Source organism: Saccharomyces mikatae (genome assembly GCF_947241705.1).
Source record: "Saccharomyces mikatae IFO 1815 strain IFO1815 genome assembly, chromosome: 6".
Taxonomy (NCBI): Eukaryota; Fungi; Ascomycota; class Saccharomycetes; order Saccharomycetales; family Saccharomycetaceae; genus Saccharomyces; species Saccharomyces mikatae.
In genome coordinates this window covers 36,928-52,345 of record NC_079261.1, presented here as the reverse complement: position 1 = coordinate 52,345, position 15,418 = coordinate 36,928, and the positions used below count along the sequence as shown (strand labels likewise).

The following is a 15,418-nucleotide window of genomic DNA, read 5'->3' as shown; positions in this document are numbered from 1 at the left end:
AAAATATGAGGTAGAAGATAACCATTACATTCAACGCATTAGAATGACCATATATTGTTCAGTATTTTCGGCGCTCTTGGCCTTCCTCGTGCTAGCTAACACCACTTCTGCTGATACAGAGGCTTGTTTACCAACAAATGAGAGAAAAAATGGGATGAATATTAATTTCTATGAGTACACTTTGGGCGACATCACCACATACAGGGAGCCTGCATATATGGGTTATGAATTTTCTGACACAGAGAAGTTAGGCTCTGTTAGCGGACAAACTGGACTATCCATATATTATCGTTCGCCCTGTGACAATACCCCTGTTTGCTGGGATCTGTTGCGTCGTGATGAAGATCCTTGCAGTGAATATGATGTTGTGCCTATGAAACGTGACACTGACGATTGTGACTCAAGTGCTGCTTATTGGGGTTCTGATCTTTTTGGGTTCTATACTACTCCAACGAATGTTACTGTGGAAATGACAGGTTACTTTCTAGCGCCAGAGAATGGCTCTTACACATTTTATTTCGATACAGCTGATGATTCTGCAATTTTGTCCATTGGGGGTGACAAAGCTTTTCAATGTTGCGAACAAGAACAATCTCCCGCCACATCTACGGATTTCACAATCAATGCCATTAGTGGTAATACAGATTCTAGTTTGGAAGGCTCGGTATACATGTATGCTGGCTACTATTATCCAATGAAAGTTGTTTTTTCGAACGCTGATTTTTCAGCTTCACTTCCTATCAGTATGTCATTGCCAAATGGCACTATGGTTTTTGATGATTTCGATGGATATGTCTATTCTTTCGAAAACAACCCAGCTCAGGCTGACTGTACTATCACAGACCCTGCAAGACACACAGTTAAGCCTATGGTAAGAACTAGAACTCAGTCATGGACTGGGACATACACCACCACACAAGTGCAAACTTCTATTTACACTGGTCTGAACGGTTTAACTACAGAAGAGACAATTTTTGAAATCCAAACACCAACCGACACTACCTCATCCATGAGCACTCAAACTTACAGTTCAACAGGTATCACAACAGCTGCTAATATATCCAGTATTGCTTCCAGATCTTCTCAGGCAGTGGTTGCAAGCTCAACTACTATACCAACTAGCAGTGATTTGACTCAGAGCGAGACAGTAAGCTCTTCCGCAAGCTCTTCAACTTCAACTTCTACTTCTTCTGCATTTTCCACTTCAAGTGTAATTATAACTTCTACAATTTCTTCCGATTCAACTTCTACTTCTTCTGCATTATCTACTATTCCAACCAGTAGCAACACCACATCTTCGAGTCAGAGCAACCTAGTGAGCTCTTCTGCATCATTTTCCACTTCAAGTGTAATCATAACTTCTACAATTTCTTCCGATTCAACTTCTACTTCTTCTGCATTGTCTACTATTCCAACCAGTAGCAACATCACATATTCGAGTCAGAGCAACCTAGTGTGCTCTTCTGCATCATTTTCCGCTTCAAGTGTAATCATAACTTCTACAATTTCTTCCGATTCAACTTCTACTTCTTCTGCATTGTCTACTATTCCAACCAGTAGTGACACCACATCTTCGAGCCAGAGCAACCTAGTGAGCTCTTCTGCATCATTTTCCACTTCAAGTGTAATTATAACTTCTACAATTTCTTCCGATTCAACTTCTACTTCTTCTGCATTATCTACTATTCCAACCAGTAGCAACACCACATATTCGAGTCAGAGCGACCTAGTGAGCTCTTCCACTACTTCTTCCATTTTAATCACCAGCTCTTCCACAACATCTGAGACTCAGAGTAAAACACAAGCTACTACAATATCTTTTGATTCAAGCATTAGTGGTACCATGTCCTCGACCGAGGATAAGGTAACTAGTTCTCCTATGTCTTCTGATAGTTCAACCATTTCCTTCACGACGTCGTCTACTCTGCCCCAAATAACAAGTTCTTTCATATCATTTGTACACAGTATCACTCCTATTTACCCCAGTAATCAGACTGCGATAACAAGTGGTTCTCCATCTACTACTTCTGAAGCCTCCACCTTGTCTAAATCATCTGAGTCTTCCAAAGCTACAGTTATTTCCGTTTCGAGTAACCTCAGATCATCTACTTTAGATGCAGATGCTCACACTGCTTCTACGTCATCTAGTTCTCTGGCTGCTACTGGAACTCAAAGCTTTCACTCTTCTGCAACACCTACAGATTCGAACACTAGATCTTTAACAACATCTAATATTTTTGTCGATAGCAGTTCGACACTAAGCACCTATTTAACCACTGGCAGCGCTTCATCTTCCAGTCACACGAATATCCGTAGTTTTTCCACCATCAGCTCTAAGGGTCAAGAACAAACTTTGTCTTCATCACATACTTTGACTAGTTCCCGTTCCATTAAGTTTTCAGAATCATATATGTCCTCTGTCATTACGTTTACGGGTTCAAACACTGAAAATTTCAAAAGCCAAACCAGTTCTATTAGCTCTTCTGCGAGTCACTCTGAAAACTACAGGGTTAGTACTACTTCAATTTCTTTTGGATCATTGAAATCCTCTAGTTCTTTATCTGTCCCATCATTTACCACTTATACAACTTCCGGTACTTCTAACCAAAATGAAACTCCTAGCTTTACTGCTAGCACAAAATCCTCTATAAACAGATCCTTTGCCTCATTTTCTCAACTACCTGTAACTACCAGTGACAAAATCACCTCTCCACCCCACCATGTTCGTACTACTATTTCAAGTGTGACTCCAGTTGCTACAGAAAAAAAGGAACGAACCACTTTAGTTACCATAACTTCTTGTGAATTTGACATCTGTTCTGAGACCGTTTCTCCTGCTATTGTTTCCACCTCCACAGCTACTGTTAGCGGTGCTGCCACTGAATATACTACGTGGTGTCCTATTTCTACCTTGACCCCAAGTGAACAGACGACGCTAATTACAGTAACTTATTGTAAGTCTGGTGTTTGTTCAAAGACTACATCTCCCGCTATCGTTTCTACGGCTACTACGATAGTAAACGATGCTGTCACAGTGTATACTACATGGTGCTCACTCACAACGTACAATGAAGGTGATGCGGCTGGGTTTACCACCAAAGTTAGTTATAGCTCTACTAACCCAAGAGTTAGTAAAATGAAAACAACAACTCATGGAAAGGAAGAATATTCCACTTCTGGATCTGATACGCACCCAAGCCCTTCAGCCAGCATCATTATTCATAGTAACGGTATTTCTTCTGCTTCAAAAACTACCGACGCCGGGGTCCTTGGAGCTACTTACTTGAATACTGTCTACGAACAACCTCGTAGTACTTACACAAGTAATGTACTGGGCTCTAGTACCGCCTATTTGGAAATGTCAAGTTACGTTGGTATTGGGAATGGCTTACTAACCAACAATGCTGTAAGTATTCTTATCGCCTCGGTATTGCTGGCAATCATTTAGTTGACAAATTATTTCTTTTTACCATTACGGTTGGCTTGTATACCATATAAATACTTTCGGCCTTAAGTTAATCTTCACATCTCTGTACCTTTTTAGGCATTAAAGTTCATAGATCAGTTGTATATTAAACCTGTCATAAAATTGAGTAAATTTAACAGCATATTCCTATTCCTACGCCTAAGATTATATCTGAAGATAAGTCAAGTAGATCCAGTGGTCCAAAAAGGCTTAGCATGCCTGAGAACATTCAGAAGCGATTCTTCAATGAAAATCGCTGTAAAAAAGGTGTGTCTCTTTGCTCTTGATCACCTCTACAACTCTTTATGCACAAACAAAAAAATCACGAAGATTTGCAGCATATAAGGTAATACTAGCCCAAAAAAATATGTTCGACATAATTTGTCTCCATTTCCTTTAATATTCTTCATTCAAAAAAATTCTGTTCCAGTTTCGTATGCCTTTTTGTATATTCTTGAGCGGACATTCAAGTCGGCAACTATGGCACATAGGTGCCTGAAAAGTTTGAAAAGGGTTCGAAAGGGTAAAGGCTGTTCTTTGGAACTGGATATAGATTCAAAAATGAAGATCAGTGGAAATAGGAGATCTACCACAAGTTTTTTCATTAATATGCTAGCATTTTTTAGGGATCAACTCATCAGCGGAACATTCTCTCCAATCTATGGTATCTGTAATATTTCAAAGCTATAAAACATGTTGCTGCGACTCGAATTAAATCTATGCAAAATTCTCCATTAGTTTCCTTGATAAGTACCTTTAATTTTGGTAAAGGGTCTCATTTATTTGACAAAGCACATTTAAAATACGTGTTCCCCATTTATAATTCGTATATGCCTTTGAACAAACATATGTACTATTGAATAACGTCTTCTTTTGAACTTTTAATATTAATAGAATTCTGCGATATGTTGGCTGCGAAGAGCATAGAGGTTCCTTAATCGATTTGAACCGAGTTGGTGACAACATTAAGGATAGTTTGCTCGAAAATCATTTTAATTTCCTGGAGTTGTTTGGGGAACGAGTTGAATTTAGCGGGTCTCTCTTTAAATGTTTCTTACTGTTTGTTATTTCTCTTACACTATTTAGTATTGTATAACGACAGATGATTTTGATCATCAAATGCCAGGAAAAAAACATTCCTTAATGTAAATTCTATAGTTTTATTTTCATAAAAAATATCAAATACTGACAGAGATCAACCAAAGTAGTTAAAGAGGTTTAGTGTTACAAAGGGTGATAGCTGAAGTAGAAAAGTGATATCTTTCATTCTTTACGGTATGTCGCTATGAAGCAAAAAAATTTCCAGTATGTGATTACTACCGTAATGAAAAGTAACAAAGCATCAAGTTGTGTACTCCTAAATCATGCTTCTCTAAATTCACAACTTTCACAATGGTGATTTCTACAACGTTACTTTCCTAATTGAACTTCAGGTTACCTTGAAATTGATGTATCCGAGCACTTGATTAACTTAACACCATTTAGACGTCACCAAAGATCAACGCCGCGTTGTGACTGCTGCGACAGCAAAGAAAACACGCATTGAAAAGTTGAAGATGTTTGAACGTAACAATCATCCGACCGGTGTATGTTAAGATAGAATCATCTACTGTGGTTAAATGTAAATTAAAAATCAAATTGATCTTAGTTTTTAGTGTAATTATTGATCTGAGTATTTGTCTATAACAGTTTGCATCAAAGTGTATAGAACTAAACACAATATGCCTCATGCGTTACCTTAAGTTTACTAGAGAAAAAAGGGGAGAGAACAATATCGCTATTTCAAAAGGAGTCTATCTTGCAGATTGGTGAATACAGATGAAAGTTTACCATAGTATTTACTAATTTATGGAACTTATCAAGCACAACATCAGTTATTTTAACCAATAAAAAACACCGTCCTTTCCATGTATAAAACCTTAAAAAAGATATTATCAAAATAGGTGCAATTTCCCTCCCAATTCACCGCACTTCTCCACTAAAGTATAACATAGATTTGAAAAGAACAATATTATGTGACGGAAAAGTTGATATTTGATGCAAACGATCTATAAACCGAAGCCTCTTAGGCTTTTCCTTCGGGACCATCCTTCTCTTGATCCATTTCTATTTTCGTTCTATGAATTGAAGACTCGAGATCCGAAATATCGTCATTAGGCGTATGAATGTCTCTGATGCATATTGCTGTCACCAAAAAACCAAGCGCACCCACCGCAACAGTAAAATATGAACAGTTTTGAAATCCAGTACGAAAGTTCTGAATTGCATCCTCTTTCCCTTTCATCTCGTTAATATCCCCAAGAACGGAAGCCATAACCGAAAATGTTATCTCGATTCCAAGTTGTCCAAACGTTTGTGCCACACCGGATGCGATACCCTTTGATTGATCTGGAGCTCCTCCCACAGCAATCTGAAGTGCGTAAGGATAAAAAATAGCAACTCCAAAGCCTACCAAGGCTTGAGAACTGAAAAAAATCTTCCAGAATACGTTATCCTTAATCAAGTGCAATTGAATTAGTATAATAGATCCAGCAAGTGCTAGAGAAAAGCCGAGGGCAACTCCAACTCTAGGCTTCAACTTTGTAGACTCAAATGCACATAATGCATTACCAACAACCATGCATATTATCAAAGGGACTAGTTTGACACCAGCAAGGAGAGGACTGTCTTTCTCTGCATACTGAGAGTATTGGTCAATAATATAGAGACACGAAAAAAGACAAGCATTATTTAGTGCGAACGCCAAAACAATGGGTATAAAGTTCTTCATGAAAAGAACATCTACAGGAATTAAAAGCTGAACCTTTTCGAAGTACTTAGAGGTATCAATACCAACGAATCTAATTCCCCTAACGATCTTTGCATATGTACAATTCCACACAAAAAACCCAAAAAACAAAAGTATTCCTATAATTAGTGTTACATAGGTGACAGGCCTATTCCACGACTCACCGCCTTCTGTCAGACCGACAACAATCAGTATACTCCCAGCTACGAATATAAGCGAACCGATGAAATCGAGTGACTTGACACTAGTTTGAGCTTGAATTTTTTGGGGTTTTTTATCAAAATTCTCAACATTATAAGTAAAGAAGAATGCAATCACTGAAATAAGGGACATCACTGCAAATGTCAGATAAAAAATTCCTCTGTATCCTATCTTTGTAGCGGCAAATGCACCTCCAATTATGAGTCCAAGGCCTATGGTGGAGCTAAACCCACAAGAAACTATCGAGAAATATTTCTGAACTTTTTCTTTTGGAGCTAGAATAGGAATCAAAGCATAAGCACACGGTACAAGACCCGCCGCACAGATGCCTTGGATAGCTCTGAAGACAGCAAAAGCTGGGAAGTTGGGCATAACTGCGCAAAGAAGTGACAAAATGGCGAAACAGGAACAACTTATAGTAAAAAGAACTGAGTTTCCTACTATATCACCAAGTCGACCCATACATGCAATAAAACCAGCAAAGGTCACAGCATAGGAAGTCAATGACCATGAGGCCGTTGTATAGGAAATGTTGTATTTTTTTGCAAGATCGTCTATAAGGGAGATCATACTTGCCACATTCAACAGGTCAAAAGTACAACCCAGGAAAATTAATCCGACATTAACGTTCAGCTGGTATGGAGATTTTTGGCATTTATTTCTTATTTCTTGAAGCGCTTTTGTTAGATTAGCAATTTTATTCGATGCCATTTTATTACACCTTTGTTGAACTGTGAAACTCGACTAATCATCTCAAAGATATTGTGGCTTTCTGATTCTTCCCTTTATAACATTTGACAGCCCCATCGATACTAGCTTTATTACATATATTCTTTTTTCTTATACAAGTACCGAAAAAATTCGGACATTGAAAATATTTATAAGAATATTGTATCGTCACTCTTCGGACTCTCTTTTTTGGGCTTCGGACATCATATGGAAGCGTTTTATTTTCGATGGCACAGTAAGCAAATGTCCTTACAAAAAAACTTGATGACTTAGTCATCCTGTCGTTTAGACAGACATGAGCTACAGCCTCAGCTATCACTTTGAGTAGCTTTATTGGAACACTACCTAGAGTATGGAATTTAAAAACTGCAGTTCCTACAACACATACTCGAGAAGCTTGTGACAGATAACGTGTGCTTAAACTATTCAAACTTTCGTGATTGACATTCTTATTAAATAAGGTAAAGCCATTGGGTAAATTTTAAACGTTTGTTTTACCCATCTGTAAAATATCCAGAAAAAGCTGTCATCTCACATATACTTCAAATGTCACAAGTCAATGTGGACTTTCAGGGCCTATCCATCATCTCCTGTAAGACATGTCGGAAAAGAAAAATTAAGTGTGGGAGGCAGTTCCCGAGATGCCAAAACTGCGTAAAGAGGAGCTGCCAGTGTTCATATCCTCGAACTTTTCGAAAAACCAGTACTAAATTAACGAGGAAGCGCAGAGATGCCAATGCAAGATTTTATGGATTCAGCTCCGTTAATAGATCGCTCTTTGAGGTTGGTATGCCCTTCAGCAATGTTGATTTTGAACTTGAGGGTGAGAATGCAACAAGCCAAATGAAAAAGTTTACATCTTCTCCCGTCTTCAAAAAGTATATTAGAAACCCAGAGCCGATACTCACAGCAATTCAATCAGTACGAGGCAGCATTTCATGTTCTTTCTTTGATGAAACTGTGGACTTGAACTTATTGGAGCAAAAAATATTATCGAAACAAAGTGTTGATTATCAAACGTTATTGCTATCCTACGCTGTGATTATTGTCTCTGAGCGGTTCTATGATATTTCACCTGATGTACGGGAGGTTGTGGCGGAGTTAGATATTATTCTTAATGATTGCTCTGACTGTTCGGAAAAAGTATCGTCACTAGTTCTGCTTTCCGAATATTATCATTACAACTTCAAAATAGAAACTGCTTGGAAATGCATATTTCTCGCTGCAGCAATTGGCTATGCGCTTGGATTACACACTACTTCGTCAAAGGTATGGACGATGTTAGTGCTACAAGATGCACTTTTATGCTCTGTATTAGGACGTCCTACTTCAATAAGTTGCGTAAATTCAAAATTGGTTGGCGATCAATGCGACGGATGGGGCGAAATTGCAGTTCTATTGAGAGAAGGTAATGATATGCTGCTTAACTTAAAGTCGGATACGTGTGCGGAAAAGGCAATATCATTAGATTTGAAGATTGATGACATTATAGAGAAAACAAAGAAAAGCATGAGTTCCAACGAAGAAAATAATAATTCAACTGTCCTGTTGGTTGGATATTTGAAAATTTGTATTATGGCTGCCAGCCGGATAAAAATTCTCTTTCCTTTTTTTACGAAACATAGGTCAATAAAAGCACAACTAGATGAAAATTGTAGTTCATTAGCTGGTTGCCTCTGTGGACTTTTCCAGCTTCTCAATGCAAGCAATCTAACTAATGCAAGTAAGAAGTTTCCCTTACGTCCTCATTTTTTTCCCGCTTACTGTAGTGTTTTCCAAGGATTTCTTTTGCAATTTCTTTACACTTCAAATGAACTATTTAAAACTTACGAAGAAACTAAAAATACTGCTGATTCCACTTTTCTTCCAAAAGATCTTGGACGGGCTGGGTTTTTCTTGCCTTCTTTAGACGTAACCGCTATTCTAATGGAAGATTACGACCTCATAACAGGAAAGGTGAAATTCTGCAGCTTTATGACAGATTTGTTTGCCTCTTTCAGGTCTTTGCTGAACCAAAGGAAATCTGGAACTAGGAAGCGGACACCAGCGGACACATCAACGGAAGAACAGCTTTCAACGCCTACTGTGTGTAGTGGTATTTTAAGCGAGAAAAGCGATAATTCATCGCCTCTAATAATGGGTGATATAGCAGATTGGATTACGTCTTGCCTCTCTGATGGTACTACACATTTTTATCCCTCAGAACCGCCACTTTAATTGTTAACATATCTCAACGTAGCATGCTAATTTTTGAAATAAGCAGAAAAGGAAGTTTGTTTAGGGTATCAATGCAGAATTATATGTGGTTAGAATACACCAAATTTTAGTTTTTTGATTATCACAACCATGAGCTGCACGGTACTAAAATATATAAAGAGAGAAATGCGTGTGAATGTGAATGCTTGTGATTTGGTAATATTTAGATTTATCATTTAGCAATCATAAGTATGGTTGATATGGCACTACCGGGGATATAAAAGAAGTGATATAAAATTTGGTGCTTGAAGAACTTTTTGGATCGTTGCGTATTTCTATTCCAGTATTTATTCTAACAAAGAAATTGGATTTGCTTACATCATGTCATGAACTATAGAGAAAGAAATACCTATATTTTATACCTTTTGGGAAGCACAATGGCGACACGATAGCTAATGCCATTCGAAGGCTATGCGCGATTTAACTGCAAGAATGAAAAGCAAAATATATACATGTGCTTGCTCCAGAGTAAAGATAAAGTGCATTCGAACTAGTATGAGAAACCATTACTAGGGCGCAAACAATATGATATCCGTTACTTTTTTTTGTTCCTAAAGCCATGAGATGAAAAAGGCTACAATAAGAATGAAAGACGGAATAATACATGTTAGAATCAAAATAGTTTAAAAAGAAGCATGACGTCTTAAGACGCTTCTAGTCTAAAAATCTTAAATTCAAAAAATGATAAACACAGAAAATGTTGTTATCTTCTCGTTGTAATGTCAACCGATAAAGGTGTCCCAGAATAATTCTTTTCTAATACGAACTTGAAAATTCAAATTGAAATAGATGCTATATTGATTCCCCTACCAAACTGGTTTTATATTGGTGGGAAGATTGTTTCCCTTGGAGATTTTCCCTTTCAAGAAAAGAATATATTTGAAAAGCTGCCAGAATAACCTCTCATGAACCTACGATTAGATGCAGAAAATGAAATTTAATCATTCTTCTTGTTGGTGTAATTTTAACAATCAAGTCCAAAACAGAACTCACGTTAGTTTTTCTCGATAGTCAGTGCATTTTTACTTTTGCTCAAATCCCGAATAAGGTAAAAAAAAGGTGGCATTTTTCTTTGTTCAAGACACTAATTACACTCCAATAAAATAAAAAATAAGAGCAAGAATTGGCGGGCGCATTTGAAGACTTTACCAGGGAGTGAAATTCAGTATCATGTGTTATGTAAGGTGAAAAAATGGACATTTTTTCTCCTATACACGAAAATCAAGAACACCTTTTCTGCAAAAAGTTAAATTATACAACCTCAAAGAAGGTTAGATACATTGATAACAACTTTACAAACTGTGGGTTCGGTGAAAGTTTCGACAGAGACATGATAATTTGGTGGTACCAAAATTTTGAATACAGGAAGGATATACATTGAAACTTTATTTCATTTTGAGAACCCTGAAAAGACCTTGGTTCCATAAGTATACATAGCAGCTTGAAATATAGCTTATTTGCAATGAACAGTTAATGAGGAAACAGTCAATCCTCTGTAAAGGATTTCTTGTCACATATACGATCCATTGGGTCCCAAAAATCTAATTACCCGCTAACGTAGACATACTCCTTTGAGTATATAAGCTCATGAGATTATGATTTCCGGACATGATCTGTGGTTCTTGTGACTGCGCACTGGTTTCCGAAAGAGACTCGTGGTTTCTGTCTTACAAAGCTTCTAAAAAGACATAATATTCCTCTAATGAGTAACTTGAGTTCAATGTTTATTAAATCAAGTAGCCTAATGAATAAAGGCACACTTTTGCTAAAAAATTCATCCAATTCTTGTTCCCTTAATCTCACGAATGATGTAGTGAAATTGCTCTCTCACCGACCAAACACTATCTGGTGAGTTTTATACACTTTAATTTGTTACACTCTATTGAACGCGTAAAGCGAGTATTATGAGCACTAAGCGCTAATTGAAAGAGTAATGACTAAGGACTGCTTCGATTTGATAGATAAACTACAAAGATTTCTCTCCGCCGCAGGACATGATCGTGGTGCATTTATTGCCCTCTGGCCTGTATATTGTGAAAGCAACCACTCCTTTAAACTCTGTAGGATGCGGATCCGTATACTTTTCCCAAAATATGACCATTTCCAGCATGATTGTTATACCTCAGCCATCAATAAGAACACCACGCAATGTAAAAATTATATATCAAAGAATTTTGTTCGAAAAGATGTATATCATGGTGCTTTTGAGAAAATAAAAAGGATATCTTACCAGTCGCAGATTACGTAGTTTCCGATATGTTTTATATGTCGACTTACTGTAACTAGCTTGTTTTAAACTGAAAAACGTTTTCTTCAACGCAATTATGAATACGACGTTAAAACTATGTAGTGTCCACACTCAGGGTAGCGCCGTGCCTTGTAAAAGAAAGCAAAGGAATAGAGTGAGATGGTTGGTGATACTTTATTTGTCCTGACAAAGCCGTGCGATACCATAGTTGATTAATATAGAGCAGGTAATTGCTTTTCCCCTGGCCGTTATTTGCTCTTGACTATTGTTAGCGTCATTGGTTTAGGTTATCTTTTCCTTTAAAGTTTCGTCACCTGAAATGGCTCTCACCACCGAGGAACAGTAAGATGTTGTATTCATTAAACTCGTTATTCTGATTTTGTTTATTCCTTATGTTTGTAAACACTAGCGCATCGATAATTAAAATCGAAGACAGAAACACCGACAGCTATACATAGACTATTTGAAAAACAGCTGGAAGAAACAGAAGATTTTTAGAAAGGTCAAGTGATTCTACAGACTGCGATGACTTTACTACCGTTTATAAAGTGAATAATATCGTCAAACAAAGCTTGTTTAGAGAGAGATTTTACTCATGTTAAACAACTCGATCGTGATCGAAAAAATGTTGGTGACTGCACTTATAAAACCGTCTCTCTCTCGAGCACAACTTCCCCACTTCGTTCTACGCATTGATATATTTGCGTGAAGCGACCAACTAGCGTCTCCTAGTGTCAGATATTCGTGTTATAATCAACCAGATATTCATTCTATCATTCTTGATGCACACTAAAAAGAAAACATGGAAAACTATAGATATTAAATGAGTTTTTCTTCTTCTGGCTTCATATGAAGAAGCGTGTTAAATCTGTTTCTGTGTTTACAAAAAATGTGCGGCTGAAGAAACTTAACTACTCAATTACTGTTCATTGAGGCTTTGTCCCCGGCATCATGCTTCTGAAAAATTTTCCAACTTCAGTGGCTTATTCCTCTCATGAAATTGAAAATACAGAATCATACTTCCGGCAAATGATAGTGCTACTTGACGTGAAAGACGAAATTAAACACCGAGAAACCAGCGGTTTTAACAACTACGAAAACAACTTACTACTAAAAAAAAGGCTGTGAATCTGTGGACTTCATAACCGTGCTACCAGACTACATCATCATGAAAAATAATGACGTATTCTACAGGTGCACAAGTTGAACAATGACTGCCTATGGTTTCAGTTCGATGCGCACGATTTCGGCAATCCAAAACACTAATAAAGTTTTTAGTTTTCATTTGAGCCAGCCGTACAGGCACAGCACAGAACAATATAAAAGAAAAACAGGTGCATTATATAGAATCGCCTACACAAGTTATTACTATCCGTAGAAAGAAATCTAGAATGCAGGATCTTTGAAGTGGCTAATTCGGATTTCAGCAAATTTCCAATATTTGACATGCTATTTCATATATATAATGGGCAAAAATGGCATTTACAGCGGTATTTTGAAATATATTATTCGATATCGTTCTATACTCGTTAGATTTGTTTAAAAGCTCTGATGACGGGCTTAGTATCTATGACAGACAGTACAAGTGGACAGCTTAATTTTCAAGAGAAACTGCATGATGAGGCAAGAAAAGATGCTGCCGAAAAGGATTTAATATCTGTTAATGGCTGTCTTCAGCAAGTTTCATCTTCAATAACGTCCTGTAACGGAGAAAAAATCGTAAAAACTAGAGGTGTCACCAGGATTGAGGTTGTTCGAGAAAAAATGAGTACAAAGGTCATATGGATTCTTGGCCTTTCAATCTTTTTAACTTCATGGGTTGCCGCTTTAGATGCCACAACTACGTATAATTATCAACCTTATGCGACTTCCTCGTTCAATAGGCACTCTATGTTGTCTACACTAACAATTGCCAATTCCGTCATCGGCGCTGTTTGCAAACCTTTTATTGCCAAAATCTCAGATTTGAGTTCCAGGCCTGTTACCTATTTTGTGGTTTTGTTACTTTATGTCATAGGGTTTGTCATCACTGCTTGTTCGCCAAATATTTCGGCATATGTGATAGGTTCTGTTTTTATTGCAGTTGGTCAGTCAGGAATCAGTTTAATGAATATGGTTATTATTGCTGACACAACCACATTGAAATGGAGATCTTTTTTCACTTCTCTTTTATCTGTTCCTTACCTAGTCACCACTTGGATCTCTGGTTACATTGTCGAAGATATAATCAACAGTAACTGGAGGTGGGGGTATGGTATGTTTGCTATTATTACTCCAGTCGCATTAACCCCAGCTATCCTTGTTATGGCATACTTAGAGCACAGTGCCAACAAGGCAGGAGAAATTCCCATTGGTTTTGACCCACTTGCCAAAAAGAAAGTAGAAGTTACAGAAGCTCGTATTCGTGGATTTAAGGTATATTGGGAGCTTCTCAAGGTGTCATTAATAGAGATCGATGCGTTTGGTTTAATTTTACTTGGTTTTGCTTTCTCTTTGATCCTGCTTCCATGTTCTTTATACTCATATGCTGAAGGCGGCTGGAATAATCCTAGTATGATTGCCATGGAAGTGGTTGGTGGCATCCTCCTTATTTCGTATGTTGTCTTCGAAGTTTTTTTTGCGCCATTCCCCTTACTTCCTAAGAGGGTATTAATGAATAGAACGTTTATTTGTTGTGTCATCATTGATTTCATTTACCAAATGGCTGGCTATTTCTCTCTTTTATTCTTTACCTCTTATACCTTTGTCGTTTTAAATTTGTCTTATAGAGACTGGGTCTATCTTTCAAATACCACAACTATGGGATTATGTTTCTTTGGGGTTGTTTGGGGTGCTCTGTTCAGAGGTTTTCACCGTTATAAGATATTCCAAGTCGTTGGCATTGCAATTAAATTAATCGGCATGGGTCTTTACGTGGCATGCTCTAAAAAAGACGGTAGTCCTGGTATTGGCCTTGTCGTAGCTGCCTTGGTTGTTACTAACTTTGGTGATGCTGCTAATGTTATGGGCACTCAGGTTGCGGCTCAGGCTGCTGTTCCTCATCAAGATATGGCTGCAACCATCTCTGTTTTGTCTCTTTACAGTTCTATTGGTGCAGCCGTTGGTACAGCCATCACTTCTGCTGTTTGGACCGATCAGTTACCTGGTGCCTTGTTTAAATATGTCCCAGATAAGGAAAAGGCAGTTGCATTTTTTGAATCTCTTACTTCTATCTGGGAAGAACCGTGGGGATCGATAAACAGAGAAGGTGCCATTAGTGCGTATCAAGAAGTTAATTATACCCTCTTCTGTATGGGTCTTGGTGTCAGTTCCATCATGTTTGTTGTTGCACTGTTCCAAACCAATTACTATTTGGGTGATCAACAAAACTGTGTGGAAGGTGAACAGATAGAAGACTACCATCACAATGCCAATGGGTCTAAAAAGACTTTACTAAATAGGGCTTTTGATTTCTGGAAATAAATAATTCTCTATATATTTTGAATACAACAGTAAGTAAATAATTGTAAACCATTTTTTTTATTCATCTAATTTTGTACGTGTTCACTTTGTTTATTATCAAAAGAGTTACCTGAAATTTAACTTTCATGTAAATACGGATATTTAATAATTATTATTAATCCTACTGATTGCTAAGAACTAACGAAGGCAATATTTAGAATATATAATGTAATATTGATGTATTACTAGACGTATATAAAGAAACCTCACAATCCTATAAAATTCACTA

At 37.4% G+C, this 15,418-nt stretch overlaps 4 protein-coding genes across 4 annotated transcripts; 3 read left to right on the top strand and 1 right to left on the bottom strand.

Annotated features, from left to right (window-relative positions):
- Nucleotides 1-43: 43 nt before the first annotated feature.
- Nucleotides 44-3,448, top strand: SMKI06G0140 (uncharacterized protein; the record flags this gene model as incomplete). The annotated part of the gene is made up of 1 exon (XM_056222055.1): nt 44-3,448. The coding sequence occupies one exon, from the start codon at nt 44-46 to the stop codon at nt 3,446-3,448; it is 3,405 nt and encodes a 1,134-aa protein (XP_056081784.1).
- Nucleotides 3,449-5,531: 2,083 nt separating this feature from the next.
- On the bottom strand, nt 5,532-7,166 carry SMKI06G0130 (uncharacterized protein; the record flags this gene model as incomplete). Its single annotated transcript, XM_056222054.1, has 1 exon — nt 5,532-7,166. One exon carries the CDS (start codon nt 7,164-7,166, stop codon nt 5,532-5,534), a length of 1,635 nt encoding a protein of 544 aa, XP_056081783.1.
- Nucleotides 7,167-7,973: 807 nt separating this feature from the next.
- Nucleotides 7,974-9,401, top strand: SMKI06G0120 (fungal specific transcription factor domain-containing protein; the record flags this gene model as incomplete). Its single annotated transcript, XM_056222052.1, has 1 exon — nt 7,974-9,401. The coding sequence occupies one exon, from the start codon at nt 7,974-7,976 to the stop codon at nt 9,399-9,401; it is 1,428 nt and encodes a 475-aa protein (XP_056081782.1).
- Nucleotides 9,402-13,239: 3,838 nt separating this feature from the next.
- SMKI06G0110 (uncharacterized protein) lies at nt 13,240-15,150 on the top strand (the record flags this gene model as incomplete). The annotated part of the gene is made up of 1 exon (XM_056222051.1): nt 13,240-15,150. One exon carries the CDS (start codon nt 13,240-13,242, stop codon nt 15,148-15,150), a length of 1,911 nt encoding a protein of 636 aa, XP_056081781.1.
- Nucleotides 15,151-15,418: the final 268 nt, after the last annotated feature.